The following is a 15,848-nucleotide window of genomic DNA, read 5'->3' as shown; positions in this document are numbered from 1 at the left end:
CCCCAGCTGACATTTCTACCATATGCCTGGCTTCATTCCCTAAGATTAGGTGCAGCACCAACCCTCTCCTGTGGGACTTCCTACATGCGCGTTTAAAAACCTCTCCTGGTTACATCTTGAGAATTCCAAACCCTCTAAGCCTTTCACAATTTGTCTGTTCTAGTTAATTTGGGAAGTTGACATCCACTACTATTCTTAGCCTATTATTTTAAAAAAAAATTACATTCATTCACCAAATGTGGATCTCACTGGGTAAATTAACATTTATGGCCTGTCCCTAGTTGCCCCAGAGGACAGTTAAGAGTCAAATGCATTGATGTGGGAGATTTTAAAAAAGCTTTAATTCAAGTGTCTCCATCTGCCATGGGTTCTGGATTATTAGTTTAGGAATGCCATGGCTTTCCCAGAAATTTGTCAACATAACTATCCTCTCTTTCTATAATTGGTCATGGGTTCATAGTATACTCCCAACAACATTATTGCTCCCGTTTTGCCTTTAGATTCTACCCATATCGCCTCTATTCAGGGACCCTCTAGGATAACATCTTTCTTTATTGCCATAATGGATTTCTTGTTCAATATTGTAACACCACTTCTTCCTTTACTCACTCCCTGATTCATCTCAAGATTCTATACTTTAGAATATTGAGCTACCAGTCCTGTCCCTCCCTCAACCATGTATCCTCATGTTAATCAGCACCATCAGCTCATATACACTGCTGCCACACAGCGCAAAGGACCTGGGTTCAATTCCATCCTCAAGTGACTGCCTGTGTGGAGTGTGCACATTCTCCCTGTGTCTGCGTGAGTTTCCTCTGGATGCTGTGGTTTCCTCCCACAGTCCAAAGGTGTGTAAGTTAGGTAGATTGACCACGGGAAATGCAGGGTTACAGGGGTAGGGTAGGTGGGTGGGTCTGGGTGGGACGCTCTTTGGAGGGTCTGTGTGGAATTGATGGACTGAATGTCCTTCTTCCACACTTTAGAAATTCTGTGATCAACCCATATACCTTATTGACAATGGCATGCAGCCTTGCCATGCTCCCTTGTGCCCTAACTTGGTGTTACATACTTTGACTCCCGTACTGACTTGTTTTCTCTCCTATATTTGTCTGTGCATCACCCGCTATTGAACTTCCACTCCATATTCCATTGCCCTGTCAAATTAGTTTAAACCCCGAACAAAACACAAACAACACTAGCAAGGATGTTGGTCCTGTTTCAGCTCAGGTGCAACTCAGCGGGCTTGAAAAGATTCCATCTTCCCTAGAAATGGATTCAATGATCCAGGAATCTAAAGCCCTCCCTCCTGCACCAACAATTCTTGTATAAGACACCAGTTAGACTAGTTCTTGTGAACAGTTCTGGATGCCACATTTTACAGAGGACAAAAAGGCTTTTACGGAAGTGCAGAACTAGTTTACAAGAATGGTTCCAGAGATGAGGAACTTTTGTTATGAAGGAAGGTCAGACAACAGGGCTGTTTTCCCTTGAGAAGAGAACATTGAGACAAGATCTGATAGTGGTGCTCAAAATCATTAGGAGGCTGGACAGACTAAATAGAGGGAAACTATTCCCAGTTCTAGAAAGGGCACAGATTTAAGCTAACTGGCAGAAGCAAACTGGAGTTGGATTCAACTGTAACTTTCAAAAGAGACAAATTATTATCTGAAAACAACAGATGTGCCGTGCTGCACAGAAAATGAGCGATTCACCTAGTACGGTACAGTGAACTCATAGTCACTTGTTGGGCGAAATAGCAGCCTTCTGCTCTGTAACAACTCTATGATAATAACATGATGTGGAGCTGCCAGTGTTGGACAACGTCAGAAATCACACAACAGCAGGTTATAGTCCAACAGGTTTATTCAAAATCACAAGCTTTCAGACCGTAGCCCCTTCATCAGGTGAAGTGAAGAAAAGCACATAGGCACAGGATTTATAGGCAGAGAGATCAAAAGATCATACAAACGGTGTGAGTGGAGTGTCAATAGGTTGGATAATAAGTCTCTGCCGGTAATCAGAAGTATCAGATAGTGTGAGTAAAGTGCCAACAGCTGAATAGTAAGTGAAGAGGATGACCTATAACCCAATTAATTGAGGCAGCAGAAAATTACAAATAATTAAAAATAAGACGGTGCTGGAGATAAACCAAACAGCTGGAATAACATGATAGGTATAAGAGAGGCATGCCTATTGACATTAGTGGTGTGGTAAATGGCAAAGAAGAAACCACATAGACTACAGGATGATTTAGATGGGCTGAACAGTAGCAGATGAACAGTGAATCCTGAACAGTGGGAAGTGATGCATTTTGGTCACGATAACAAGGCAAGGGAGTACCCAATGAATAGTAGAACATGAGGAAGTACAGAGGATTAGAGTGACCTTTGTGTTCATGTCCATAGGTCCTTGAGGCAACAAGATAAGTAGATAAGGTGGCATATTGGATACTTATCCTTGAGTCGAAGCATTGAATACAAGAACAGGGAGGTTACGATGGATCTGTCTAAGACATTAGTTAGGTCACATGGAGTACACGTGCAGTTCTGGTTGCCACACCATCATAAGGTTGTGATTGCACTGGAGACGTTGCAGAGGGGACTCATCAGGATGTTGCCTGGACTGGAATGATTCAGCTATGAAGAGAGAGACTAGATAGGTTGCAGTTGTTTTCCTTAAAGCAGAAAGGGCTAAGTGGAGGCCTGATTGAGGTGTACAAAATTATGAGGGGCACAGATATGGTGAAACATTTTCCCTCAGTGAAGAGTTCAATAACCAGGATGCATAGATTTAAGGCAAGGGGAAAATTTAGAGGGGATTTAAGGAAGATTTTTTTCAATCCAAACGGTAGTGCGTATTTGGGACTCTGAGATGGTGGAAGAGACAAGAATCATCACAACATTTAAGAGCTATTTAGATGAACCCTTGAAACACTATAGCATACAAGGCTTCGAGCCAAGTGCTGGAAAATAGAATTAGATGCTTGATGACCGGCATGGACACAATGGGCTGAAGAGCCTCTTTCTTTGTTGTAAAACATTACGACTCTGAAATGAATAACTCCACATTTCTCTCCACTACACTTCATTTGCCATTTATCTGCCAATTTCACCAACTTGTCCATATCATCAATGTCACAGAGTCATACAGCACAGAAACAGATACTTCGGTCCAACCAGTCCATGACGAACATAATCCCAAACTAAACTAGTCCCACCTGCCTGCTCCTGGCCCATGTCTCTCTCCAAACCTTTCCTATTCATTTACTTATTCAACGTCTTTTAATTGTAATTGTACCCACATCCACCACTTCCTAGGAAGTTCATTCCACATGCATCATTTGTGTAAAAGATTTGCCCCTCGTGTCCGTGTTAAATCTTTCTCCCCCACCTTAAAAATGTGTCCCCTTGTCTTGAAATCCTTTTAAAGTTTTCCTCACTGTTCATAAAGCTTCCACTTTTCATATCATCTACAAACTTTGAAATTGTGCCCTGTTCATGAATGTCTTGGTCATTATCAGGAGCAACGGTCCCAACAATGTCCCTCGGGAAACTTCACTCTAAACTTTCCTCTAAGACATCCATTACCACTACTGTTTCTTGTCACTCGGTCAGTTTTGAATACATGTTGCTATTGTCTGTTTTATTCAGAGTTGTAACTTTGCTCCCAAGTCTGTTATGTGGCACTGTATCAAATACTTTTTGGAAGTCCATGTCCACCACATCAACAGGATTGCACTTGTTAACCTTCTATTACCTGGTCAAAGTTACCTCCATCAAATTAGTTAAACATGATTTTTTGTTCAAAAATCTTTTCTGGCTTTCTTTAATTGAACTGCATTTATTCATGTGACTTTTAATTTTGTCCAGAATTATTCTTATAGAAGCTTTGCCACCACTCAAGTTAAACTGACTGGCCTGTAGTCGCTGGGCTTATCATATTTTTTTTGGGACAAGAGTGTTGCACTTCCAGTACTTCTCCATGTTGAATACAACTGGAAAGCACTGTGTGGCAGGTGCACCGAATATACTCTTGGTGGGGGACTTCAATGTCCATCAGGAGTGGCTCAGCAGCAGGCACCACTAATGACTGAGCTAATCGAGCCTTAAAGGACATAGCTACTAGATTGGGTCAGCAATAGATGGTGAGGGAATCAACAAAGAGTAAGGACATCGCCTCTTGCTCACCTGTCTACTTGTCACAGCTGCAACATGTCCATGACAGTATTGGGAAGACGGACCCTCCCGTGCAGATTGACCACCGTGTAGTTCTTATAGTGACAGAGTTCTGGAAAAGAGTCCTATTGGATTCAAAATTTTTAATTCTTTCTCTTACCACAGATGCTGCCAAATCTGCTGAGTTTCTCTAGCACTTTGTGTTTGTTGCTGCTTCCACTGTTTGGCATGCATGCATGCAATACTCTAGGCTAAGTGACCTTACAATGAATAGATCAGACCAAAGCTCTGCAGTCTTGTCACATCCAGTTGAGCATGTTCGTAGACAATTAAACACCTCACTGGAGGAACAGGCTCCACAAATGTCCTCATCCTCCACAATGGAGGAGGCCAGCACACAAGTGAAAAAGGTAGGGTTCAAATATTTGCATCCAGCTTCAGCCAGAGGACTCCAGCATCACAGTGTTCAGACAGTTTGATACACTGCATGTGTCATCAAGGAATAGCTGAAAGCTGAACCCTGCAAATCTACAGCGTTGAAAATATTCTGATATAATACTAAAGGATTTCTGTGCTCCAGAAGTACCGTGCCCATCGCCAATCTCTTCCAGTAGAGCTACATTAGCATGTACCTGACAATGTAGGTAAATTGCCCATTGGTGTCTTGTAACAAGTCAGGACAAATCCAACCCATCCAATTACTGTCCCTTAATTCTATTCTCAATAACCAGCGAAGTGATTGAAAAGACTGTGAACAGTGCTGTCACGTGGCAATTGCAAAGGAATAATTTGCTCGCTGAGACTCTGTTTGGGTTCTGCCAGGACTGCTCAGCTCCTCACCTCAATAGCATTTGTCCAAAAATGGACAAAAGAGCTGAATTCCATAAATAAGCTGAGAGTGAGTGCTTTAGATTAGATTACTTACAGTGTGGAAACAGGCCCTTCGGCCCAACAAGTCCACACCGCCCCGCCGAAGCGCAACCCACCCATACCCCTACATCTACCCCTTACCTAACACTACGGGCAATTTAGCATGGCCAATTCACCTGACCTGCACATCTTTGGAGTGTGGGAGGAAACCGGAGCACCCGGAGGAAACCCAAGCAGACACTGGGCGAATGTGCAAACTCCACACAGAGACTGAACCCGGGTCTCTGGCGCTGTGAGGCAGCAGTGCTAACCACTGTGCCACCGTGCTGCCCTGCTCTTGACATCAAGGCTGCATTTAACTGTGTGCTATTAAGGAGCCAAAGTTAAACTGGAGTCAGTCGGGATTGGGGAAATCTTTCCACTGGTTCAAGTCACATCTGGCACATTGGAGATAGTTATGGTTGATGGAGGTCGATCATCTTAGCTCCAGGACATCCCTGCAGGAGTTTCTCAGGGTAGTGCTCCAGACCCAACCATCTTCAACTGCTTCATCAGTAATATTTCCTGTTATAAGGTCAGAGTGGGGATGTTCATCAATGATTTGCACAATGTTCTGCACCATTTGTGACTCTTCAGATCCTGAAACGATCTATGCCCAAATGTCGCAAAACCTTGACAACGTCTGGTCAGGTTGTGGATGTGGCCAATGGCCCATTTTATATTGTCCTCATCATCAGGGGAGGTCAAAATTGCTCAGAGGAAGCCTCAGAAATCATAACCTCATAGTTGCATTCCTGAACTCAAAAAATGAATTTTAAAAGTATGTAAACCCACCTCCTTGGTCCTTTCTAGACTTCAATCTGCTACCTAGCTAGGTCATCATCAGACCTGATATACAACCACTGAAAAAGAACTGGTTTGAGTATGTATCCTCAGAAACTGGTGAAATTCATTGTAGTTCGAGTGGAATTTTAATTTTCTACCTTCTTGGTTTCCATTCCTTCTATATTTCTGTCTGCTAATTATTTCTCTTTCGTGTCTCTCCTTTCTCATTCTTCCTCTTCCTCAGTTCTTGTATTTCCCCCTCCAGGAGTTGCTGTTTCATTACCTCTTCTTTTTATCCACAGCTAAAGCAAGGATCCAGGGAACCAAATGCACTGGTACAGGTCTCATTATTGGACAAAACCTTCGAGAGCAGGGTACGGATAAACACTACCAGGTCCATTGCTTAAAGTCAATAGAGTGCAGTGTAATTTTGAGTAAGGAAGAACTGCCACCATGTTCTCCATGATGGCCCTTTGCACAGCCCCATCATTGTCATTAGTTCCACATGCAGAATTTGCTCTCCTTCAGATTTTCTGCTTCTCTCATTCACATACTCTTCAGTGTGGCGTACAGTCCATGGAGACATACAGTAAAGTACTGAAGTTTGTACATAACTATCAGAATTAACTGAACATGATCTCCTTAGTGTTATTTTGGCTTCTCATGTAATATTTTTTGCACATTTGAGTTTAAATGACTTTGGATACCAGAATTTCTTTTAAGAGGATTAAAAAGTCACATTGGAACATTTTTTAACAATGCATTTCTTAGGAATCACAATGTTCTGGATAATTGCTGATTTTGGTTGCTTGAACTCATGCAAATAAAATACCTGACTGCTTTTCCAACTATTTTATGTCTGTTTGTGAATAGTGTTTTACAAGCTTAGATACTTCTTTTTGGATTTTCAGTTGTGGGGAAGCCTTCTAAAAAAAAACACCCCATTAGTCTGCAGTTTCTGCAGCACATTTGTGATAAACATATTGTGAAAGCGGATTGTGATCTTAAACAGAGACCAGAAGGCATTGTGTTTCCTGAGCAAGCCGCATCTACCAATTTCGCAGAAACATCAGCCTATGTTTGGTGATAACTGTCTACACGTGGCACAATGCCAGACCAACAGCTGTCTGAACATCAGGTGTAACCCAGAACTCTGTGGGAAGCTAGGGAAGTGATTGCTGGGCCCCATGCTGAGATAGTTTATTGATAGTCACAAGTGAAATGCCAGAACACTGGAGGGTGGCTAACGTGGTGCCACTATTTAAGAAATGTGGTAAGGAATGGCCAATGGTGGGCAAGTTGTTGGAGGGAATCCTGAGGGACAGGTTTTACATGTATTTGGAAAGGCAAGGACTGATTCAGGATAGTCAGCATGGCTTTGTGTGTCAGAGGTCACGTCTGACAAACTTGATTGAGTTTTTTGAAGAAGTAACAAAGAGGATTGTTGAGGGCAGAGCAGTGGATGTAATCTATATGGACTTCAGTAAGGTGTTCGACAAGGTTCCCCCTGGGAGACTGGTTAGCAAGGTTAGATCTCAGAATACAGGGAGAACTAGCCACTTGATACAGAACTGGCTTGAAGGTAGAAGACCTTCAAGCCAGTTCTGGTGGTGGTGGAGAGTTGTTTTTCAGACTGAAGGCCTGTGACCAGTGGAGTGCCACAAGGATCGGTGCTGGGTTCACTACTTTTCATCATTTATATAAATGTTTTGGGTGCGAACATAGGAGGTACAGTTAGTAAGTTTGCAGATGATACCAAAATTGGAGGTGTAGTGGACAGAGAAGAAGGTTACATCAGAGTACAACAGGATCTTGATCAGATGGGCCAATGGGCTGAGAACTGGCAGATAGAGTTTAATTTAGATAAATGTGAAGTGCTGTATTTTGGGACAGTGTTGCTGAATAAAGATACCTTGGAGTGCAGGTTCATATTTCCTTGAAAGTAGAGTCGCAGGTTAATAGGATAGTGAAGATGGCATTTGGTTTGCTTTCCTTTATTGGTCAGAGCATTGGAGCTGGGAGTTCATGTTGCGGCTGTACAGGACATTGGTTAGGCCACTTTTGGAATATTGTGTGCAATTCTAGGCTCCTTCACAATGGAATGATGTTTTGAAACTTGAAAGGGTTCAGAAAAGATTTACAAGGATGTTGCCAGGGTTGGAGGATTTCAGCTATAGAGAGAGGCTGAATAGGCTGGGGCTGTTTTCCCTGGAGCATCGAAGGCTGAGGTGTGACGTTATTGAGGTTTATAAAATCATGAGGGGCATGGACAGGATAAATAGACAAAGTCTCTTCCCTGGGGTGGGGGAGTCCAGAATTCGAGGGCATACGTTTAGGGTGAGAGGGGAAAGGTATAAAAGGGATCTAAGGGGCAATGCTTTCACACAGAGGGTAGTGTGTATATGGAATGAGCTGCCAGAGGAAGTGGTGGAGGCTCGTATAATTCCAGCATTTAAAAGACATCTGGATGGTTATATGAATAGGAAGGGTTCAGAAGGATATGGGCCAGGTGCAGGCAAATGGGACGAGATTAGGTTAGGATGTCTGTTCGGTATGGACAAGTTGGACCGAAGGGTCTTTTTCTGTGCTGTACTTCTCTCTGTCACACTATCCTTTTTGCTTCATGAACTAAGACTTATTGGCCAAGTGTTTCTCCCAAACAATTTTCCCTTTTGTGTGTGTGTGTGCGTGAGTGAAAGAGATATATATAGAGAGAGAGTGTGTGTGCATGTGCGTGTGCGAGCACAGGTGGGTGTTGAGTTATTTACAGGGGTAAACATTTATATTTTCATATTACAAACTGAATATGTTAGCCAGTTCTTCATTTTTATCAATATGGTTTTTCTTTTACTTTATAATAAATCAATATTCTTCTTTATTTTAAGTGTGATATAGAGAGATCATACCATTGGACATATTGGAAACTGGGTAAAACAAGGCACAGTGGCAGCGCCAGAGACCTGGGTTCATTTCCCACCTCAGGCAACTGTGTGTGGAGTTTGCACATTCTCCCCGTGGCTGCGTGGGTTTCCTCCCACATTCCAAAAATGTGCAGGTTAGGTAAATTGGCCATGCTAAATTGTCCGTAATAAATAGGTGTAAACGTAGGGGAATGGGTCTGGGTGGGTTGCTCTTCGGAAGGTCGGTGTGGACTTGTTGGGCCGAAGGGCCTGTTTCCACACTGTATGTAATCTTTAAAAAAAATTAAATGTGTGTTATGGTTCATGGATTAGTACGTCAAGAGAAGGATAATGCACTCCTTCTGACTTGGGTTGTAACATTAGATCTTCAGAGTTACATTTTTAAACTGACAAATTAAGTTGAAAAATTTCTGCTTCTCCAATATGTCACATTATTTTCTCTTCCCACAGACGGTGTATAACACAAATGCCCCAGTTTGGGAGGATGCCTTTACATTTTTTGTTCAAAATCCAAATCAACAAGACCTTGATATACAGGTACCTTCCTTCACTTCTCCAGAGGGGTTTTGAAATGCTAATTTAAATGGTGTCTGTCACCTTTTATTTTCCTTAGAGGAACTCCTGAATTTTGCATTGTCTATGGATTTTGTGGTGAACTGCATCACCTGAAGCATTTTCAAACTTTTATGACCATCAATAACAAGAACTTATGTCGTGCTTTTAATATGTTAAAGTGTTCCAAAGCATTTCATAATTGCACAATCAGACTAAAGTTAACACTGAGCCACATAGTTACTGGGCAAGGTCGTGTGATGGTTATGTTACTTGACTGATAATCCAGAGACCTTGACTAATGATCCAGAGACACGAGATCCGTCATGGCAACTGGGAAATTTAAATTCAATTAATTAATTCCCTTGAAATTTTAAAAATATTGACTACAAAATTATTGGATTGTTGTAAAACCCTATCTTGGTACGGCTGCTGTTTTCACTGCAGACCCACAGAAATGTGGTTAAATCTAAACTGCCCTTTCAAATGACTGTAAGGTGCACCTGACCTCCCGGTCATCAATCAATTTTAATTCTCCTTCCCACTCCCTTTCCGACATGACCATCCTTGGCCTCCTCCATTGCCACATCAAACCAAACCGCAAATTGGAGGAACAACACCATCTTCCGCCTGGGCAGCCTACAGACCGAGGACTCAACATTGAGTTCTCCAATTTCAAATAACCTCCCTTCCCTTCCCCGACTCCCTCCCTTCCATTCCTCTGATTAACCCTTCCTTCCAGTTACCAACTGGATTCACTCCTCTCATTGACCAACCAGATCATATCCTCAGTGTTCACCTACCACCCAGCCCCTCTCCTCACCCAAAACCCCCCTCACCCATGCCCCTTTATCTGCAGCTCCCCCTCCCCACCTCCATTCCTGAAGGGTTATACCTGAAACATCGATTTCTCCACCTCCCGCCTTGCTGTGTTCTTACAGCCTCCTGCTTGTCCACTTAAAATGACATAACAGGTTACTCTTTTTTTTTCCCCCAAAGAGGCAACAGTCCACTCCTTCTCAAGGGCAGTTAAGGATGGGCAACAATTGTTGGCCTAACCAGTGACTTCCAACTATAAAATGGAACTTAAGACAGGTGACCAAAGGTTTTGCTTTGATGAGCAACTTTAATGAGGAGATAGCAAGGGAGAAGATTCCAAATCTTAACCCACCAGCATCAGTGACAAAAAATCAGGTGATTGGTAATGCCACATTTGGAATACTGCACATAATTCTGGTCGCCTTGCTGTTGGAAAGAGACTGGAAGGTTTGAGTTATAAGGAGAAGCTGAATAGGCTGAGCTGTTTTCCCTGGATCATAGGAGGCTGAAGGGTGAACTTATAGAGGTTTATAAAATCATGAGAGACATGAATGGGATATATAGACAAGATCCTTTCCCTGGGGAGGGGGAGTCCAGAACTAGAGGGCATAGATTTAGGGTGAGAGGGGGAAGAAATAAAAGGGACCTGAGGGGCAACGTTTTCACGGAGAGGGTGATGTATAGATGGAATGAGCTGCCAGAAGAAGTGGTGGAGGTGAGTAAAATTACATTTAAAAAGGCATTTGGGCAGGTGCACAGATAGGAAAGATTTATAGAGATTATGGGACTAGTTTGGTTTAGGAAAGCTGGTCAGCATGGACGAGTTGGGTTGAAGGGTCTGTTTCTGCGTCGTGACTATGATTGCATAGCCAGATGCATTTAATCATGTAATCTAAGACTTAGGACAGATAATGGGGAAATATGGTTGTGAGAATGTACAATAGACCACTGGAGTTAGGAGCAAGATTAGAGTGGTGCTGGAAAACCAAGCAAGTCAGGCAGCATCCGAGGAGCAGGAAAATCGACATTTCGGGCAAAAGCCCTTTATCAGGAATGATGATTGGAAAAGCCCATTCCTGATGAAGGGCTTTTGCCCGAAATGTTGATTTTTCTGCTCTTTAGGTGCTGCCTGACCTGCTGTGCTTTTCCAGCACCACTCTAATCTCCAGCATCTGCAGTACTCACTTTCGCCACTAGAGTTAGGAGTTGAAGCAGAGACAGTAGCCTGTAATTTCCTTGGGTTTCTCTGAATCCACTGTCAATACTTTTATTGGAGGTGCAGTGGAGATCCTATTTAGGTAAGTAGGATTTTGTTAAACCAGTGGATTTCAATATTTACAAATAGATTAGATAGTTTAAGGAAAGGTGGGTAAATGTGAATTGCTGTGTTCAAACAACCTGTTTCTGTGTTCAAAATTAAAAATCACAACACCAGGTTATAGTCTAACAGGTTTAATTGGAAGCACGCTAGCTTTTGGAGCGACGCTCCTTCATCAGGTGGTAGTAGTGGGAGCGTCACTCCGAAAGCTAGTGCTTCCAATTAAACCTGTTGGACTATATCCTGGTGTTGTGTGATTTTTATCTTTGTACACCCCAGTCCAACACTGGCATCTCCAAATCATGTTTCTGTGTTGTCATTTTTATTTTACTATACATAATGTTCTGGTCACCACATTATAGGAAGGATGTGGAAGCTTTGAAGTGGGTTCAGAGATTTACTGGGATGTTGCCTGGTATGAAAACGTTGCCCCTCAGGTCCCTTTTATTTCTTCCCCCTCTCACCCTAAATCTATGCCCTCTAGTTCTGGACTCCCCCTCCCCAGGGAAAGGATCTTGTCTATATATCCCATTCATGTCTCTCATGTCTCTTATGAGGAAAGGCTAATGGACTTGAGGCTGTTTTCATTAGACAGAAAAAGGTTGAAAGGTGACTTAGTTGAGACATATAAGATGATCAGAGGGTTAGAAAGGGTGGACAATGAGAGCTTTTTTCCTTGGATGGTGATGGCTAGCACGAGGGGACATAGCTTTAAATTGAGGGGTGATGGATATAGGACAGATGTCAGAGGTAGTTTCTTTACTCAGAGGATAGTAGTGGTATGGAATGCCCTGCCTGAAACAGTAGTAGACTCACCAAATTTAAGGGCATTTAAATGGTCATTGGATAAACATATGGATGAAAATGGAATAGCGTAGGTTAGATATGCTTCAGATTGGTTTCACAAGTTGGCACATCAGGGGCCGAAGGACCTGTACTGCGCTGTAATGTTCTATGCTTTATAATGGACAAAATGTGATGATCCTAAAACAGTCTTAAAGCAACATAGCTAACATTTAAGAAAGTAAAACAAGGAAGGGCAATAACTGAAAATGGGGTAAAGGTAAAATAAGAGAAGTGAAGGATTATAAATCACAATCATTAATTACAAGTACATGTTTCAGTTAAATCTGTGCATGTTAATTTTTCTTCTAGGTTAAAGATGATGACCGTCAATTTAGTCTGGGGTCACTATCCATTTCTCTGTCACAGTTGCTGATGAGCCCAGATATGAGCTTTAACCAGTGGTTCCCACTAGAACATTCTGGGCGCCACAGCCAAATCTACCTGAAAATCATAATGCGGGTGAGTAAATCCAACAAACAAGAGATTTTGGATCTTTTTAAAAGGACATTCTGAGGACTAAAAGAACTGAGTTGAAACCAACACCAGGAATAGTCAGGTGGCTTGAACAGAGTTCAAGGGACATTTTAGGTACACTTTGTCTTCACTGGCTGCCCAGTATCTGGTGCCAACCTAACTCTTATTCTCTAAATTCCACAAATTTTCAATCAGTTGAAGAGCTTAAAAGGTGGGGGATCCACTCTGCTGGATTACCACCAAGGTACTCATAGTGGAAATCTACCTCTTTATGTTGGATTGTAACTGTCAATGTTCCCCTCCTTTAACCCACCAACTCCGTCCAATGGCATGGTCAAGAATAACATTGTTACGTGAGTTAAAAATCGCACAACACCAGATTATAGTCCAACAGGTTTAATTGGAAGCACACTAGCTTTCATCAGGTGGCCTGATGAAGGAGTGGCGCTCCGAAAGCTAGTGCTTCCAATTAAACCTGTTGGACTATAACCTGGTGTTGTGTGATTTTTAACTTTGTACACCCCAGTCCAACACCAGCATCTCCAAATCATTGTTATGTGAGGATAAGAAGACATGAAGCTGCACTTCAATACTGCTCAGTTTGTTCTTTTAGTTTCTGCAGTTTCTTTTTCAGTTTCTCACTTTCCCTCTGTCTGTTTTCTTCTTTGGTCTTCAGGTCATTATTCAGTCTGTTCTGTAACTGTTCCATGAACAGTTGAATGTAAAATGATTTTGGTATATTGGTAGGTTTTAAATCTTAAAGTAAATGATCTTTCTTTCTGGTCAGTGGTGGAAATATATGTTGCTTCATGTACAAAGAAACATCCTACTCTGCTCCATTCTGCGCTGTCACCAGGATGGCTGTCATTGTTAATCCAATAGTGTCTTATTGCCTGAAAAGGACATTATACAGTCAGATTACAGGATGTCAAAGTTGTACCAGTTTTGTATAAATGATTTAACACCTTCACATTTCAGGAAAGAGCAGATTTTCTCAATCACGATTCATTGCTTTCTCTGATTTTCCTTCTGTTCTCCACTTCCTCTTTCTCTCTGGGATTCAATGCAGCTTAATTTCCTCTGACAGCATATGGTTTAATCTGTTTGCTTAAAATTATTGTATTGTCATCATTAACTCAACTTAATTATTGGTAAAACATGTGTTTTATGCAATAAGGTGTATCCCAAAAGAAATGCACCCATCCATGTATTATCTCCCATTCTTCTCTTATATGGTTTATTTTGTGCTGTTTATATTTGTACCATTGGCTTCATGTATATAATCTGTCTCACATCCCACTTTGGTGCTGAGTGCAACTGAAAAATACAACAAAGAGGAGACCGTTTGCCGATGCAGTTTCACTATGGCGGTTGGTGGGGGTGGGGGGGGAAGCCTTAAAGAAAGTGACAGATTGAGTATGTGTGAAAATGTGATGTTAAAAGCAAACTTTTTTCTAAAAGCTGAGAGGAGAGGAAATGTTGGGATTCAGGGGTATTTGGATGTCCTTGTACATGAATCACAGAAAGTTAACATGCAGGCAGAACAAGAAATTAGGAAGGAACATTGATTGTTTGTTCTGAAGGGGCTAGAGAACAGAGGAATGAAGTCTTCCTACAATTATACAGGGCTTTGAGACCATACCTGGAGTATTAAGCACAATTTTAGCCTTTCCTAAGGGATGATTTGTTGCCATGGAGGGGAGCAACAAACATTCACAGGAAGGGTTCCTGGGACAAGAGGGCTACCCTATAAGGAATGATTAAGTAGGACAGGACGATATTCTCTGGAGAGTAGAAGCATGAGGTGATCACAATGAAATGTATAAATGCATGGAGGGTTTGACAGGGTCAGTGCTGAGATGAAGTACCTCTGCTGACCCCTGCTGGAGGTTCACAGTCTCAGGATAAGGAGTCAGCCATTTCAGACTGAAATGAGGAGATTTTGTGACCCAAAGGGTACAGACGTTCAATCATTATGTACAAAACAGAGAACAATAGATTTTTGGACATTGTGGGTCAAGAAATAGGATGAGAAAGTGAACTTTATTTAGAAGATTAGCCGTGATTGTACTGAACGACAGAGCAGGTTCAAGAGACTGAATTGCATGTGCCTTCTCCTATTATGATGTGTTAGATTTTAAATAAGAACCTCTTAAATGCTAGAAATAAATCACTTAGCATTGCTGAGCTTTATAACTGATGCAGCACAAATTGGTATCACACTATTTCCCTTCTTTACTGTGGCTGTGTGTTTGTTTTTTTGGCAGATCCTGATTGCTGACGCAGTTGATCTGGAGAAGCTGCCTAGAACTCGGAAATCCACACTGGAAAAAAACACAGGATCAGCCAAGTCTGACAAGATGAATATGACTGCAGCTAAGTTAGTGGAAGCTGGAGTGGGCAGCCTGATCCAAGCTCCTTTACCAACTGAGAGCAGTGCCCCAAGCAGTGTGGGGACTGAGGTACTTGGTCAATTACAGAACCATTTTATATTTTCATGTATGAAAGGATTCACTATTCCAATGATTATAGATTAAACTGAAAGCAGATCTATGAAAATAAGATTTTTCATTGTTTGACTGATGCATATGGATCAGTTAGCTCAGTTGGTTGGATAGTTGGTTTGCAATTCAGAGTGATACCAACAGCATAGGTGCAATTCCCATCCTAGCTGAGGTTAACATGAAGACCCCGTGTTCTGAACCTTGTCTGTTGTGAGAGATATGGTGACCCTCAGGTTACACTGACTGTCAGTTCTCTCCCTCTCTGTAAGAAAGGAGCAGTCAATTGTCCCCTGGGACTGTACTGACATTCGCATGACTTCAAAGAACAGGTTTGGCTGAAGCAAAAATGTATGAATGTAAAAAGAAACGTGATCAGGGTGAAACTGAAAAATAAAGACTGAGTGTAAGATTGAACAAAAGAGGGGTAGGTGTTGGACTGTGGAGAGGAATTACAGTGAGTGATTCTAGGGATCAAATATGGGGATTGATTATAGAAATTGTTTACAATGTTTTTCATCCAATTTTTTGGTTCATTTCACCTTGC

General features: G+C 41.9%; 1 protein-coding gene across 3 annotated transcripts in view; it reads left to right on the top strand.

Moving 5' to 3' along the window:
• esyt1a (extended synaptotagmin-like protein 1a) overlaps positions 1-15,848 on the top strand; it is a 161,708-nt gene that overhangs the window by 118,785 nt on the left and 27,075 nt on the right. For all 3 annotated transcript variants that reach the window (XM_072567235.1, XM_072567236.1, XM_072567237.1), the window contains 4 exons: positions 6,173-6,244; positions 9,242-9,328; positions 12,636-12,785; positions 15,068-15,262. In XM_072567235.1, coding sequence (XP_072423336.1) covers positions 6,173-6,244; positions 9,242-9,328; positions 12,636-12,785; positions 15,068-15,262 — 504 coding nt within the window. The remainder of the gene's footprint in view (positions 1-6,172; positions 6,245-9,241; positions 9,329-12,635; positions 12,786-15,067; positions 15,263-15,848) is intronic.

The sequence above is a fragment of the Chiloscyllium punctatum genome, chromosome X (genome assembly GCF_047496795.1).
Source record: "Chiloscyllium punctatum isolate Juve2018m chromosome X, sChiPun1.3, whole genome shotgun sequence".
NCBI lineage: Eukaryota > Metazoa > Chordata > Chondrichthyes > Orectolobiformes > Hemiscylliidae > Chiloscyllium > Chiloscyllium punctatum.
Note: the sequence above shows the minus strand (reverse complement) of the source record. Positions and strands in the feature narration are given on the sequence as shown.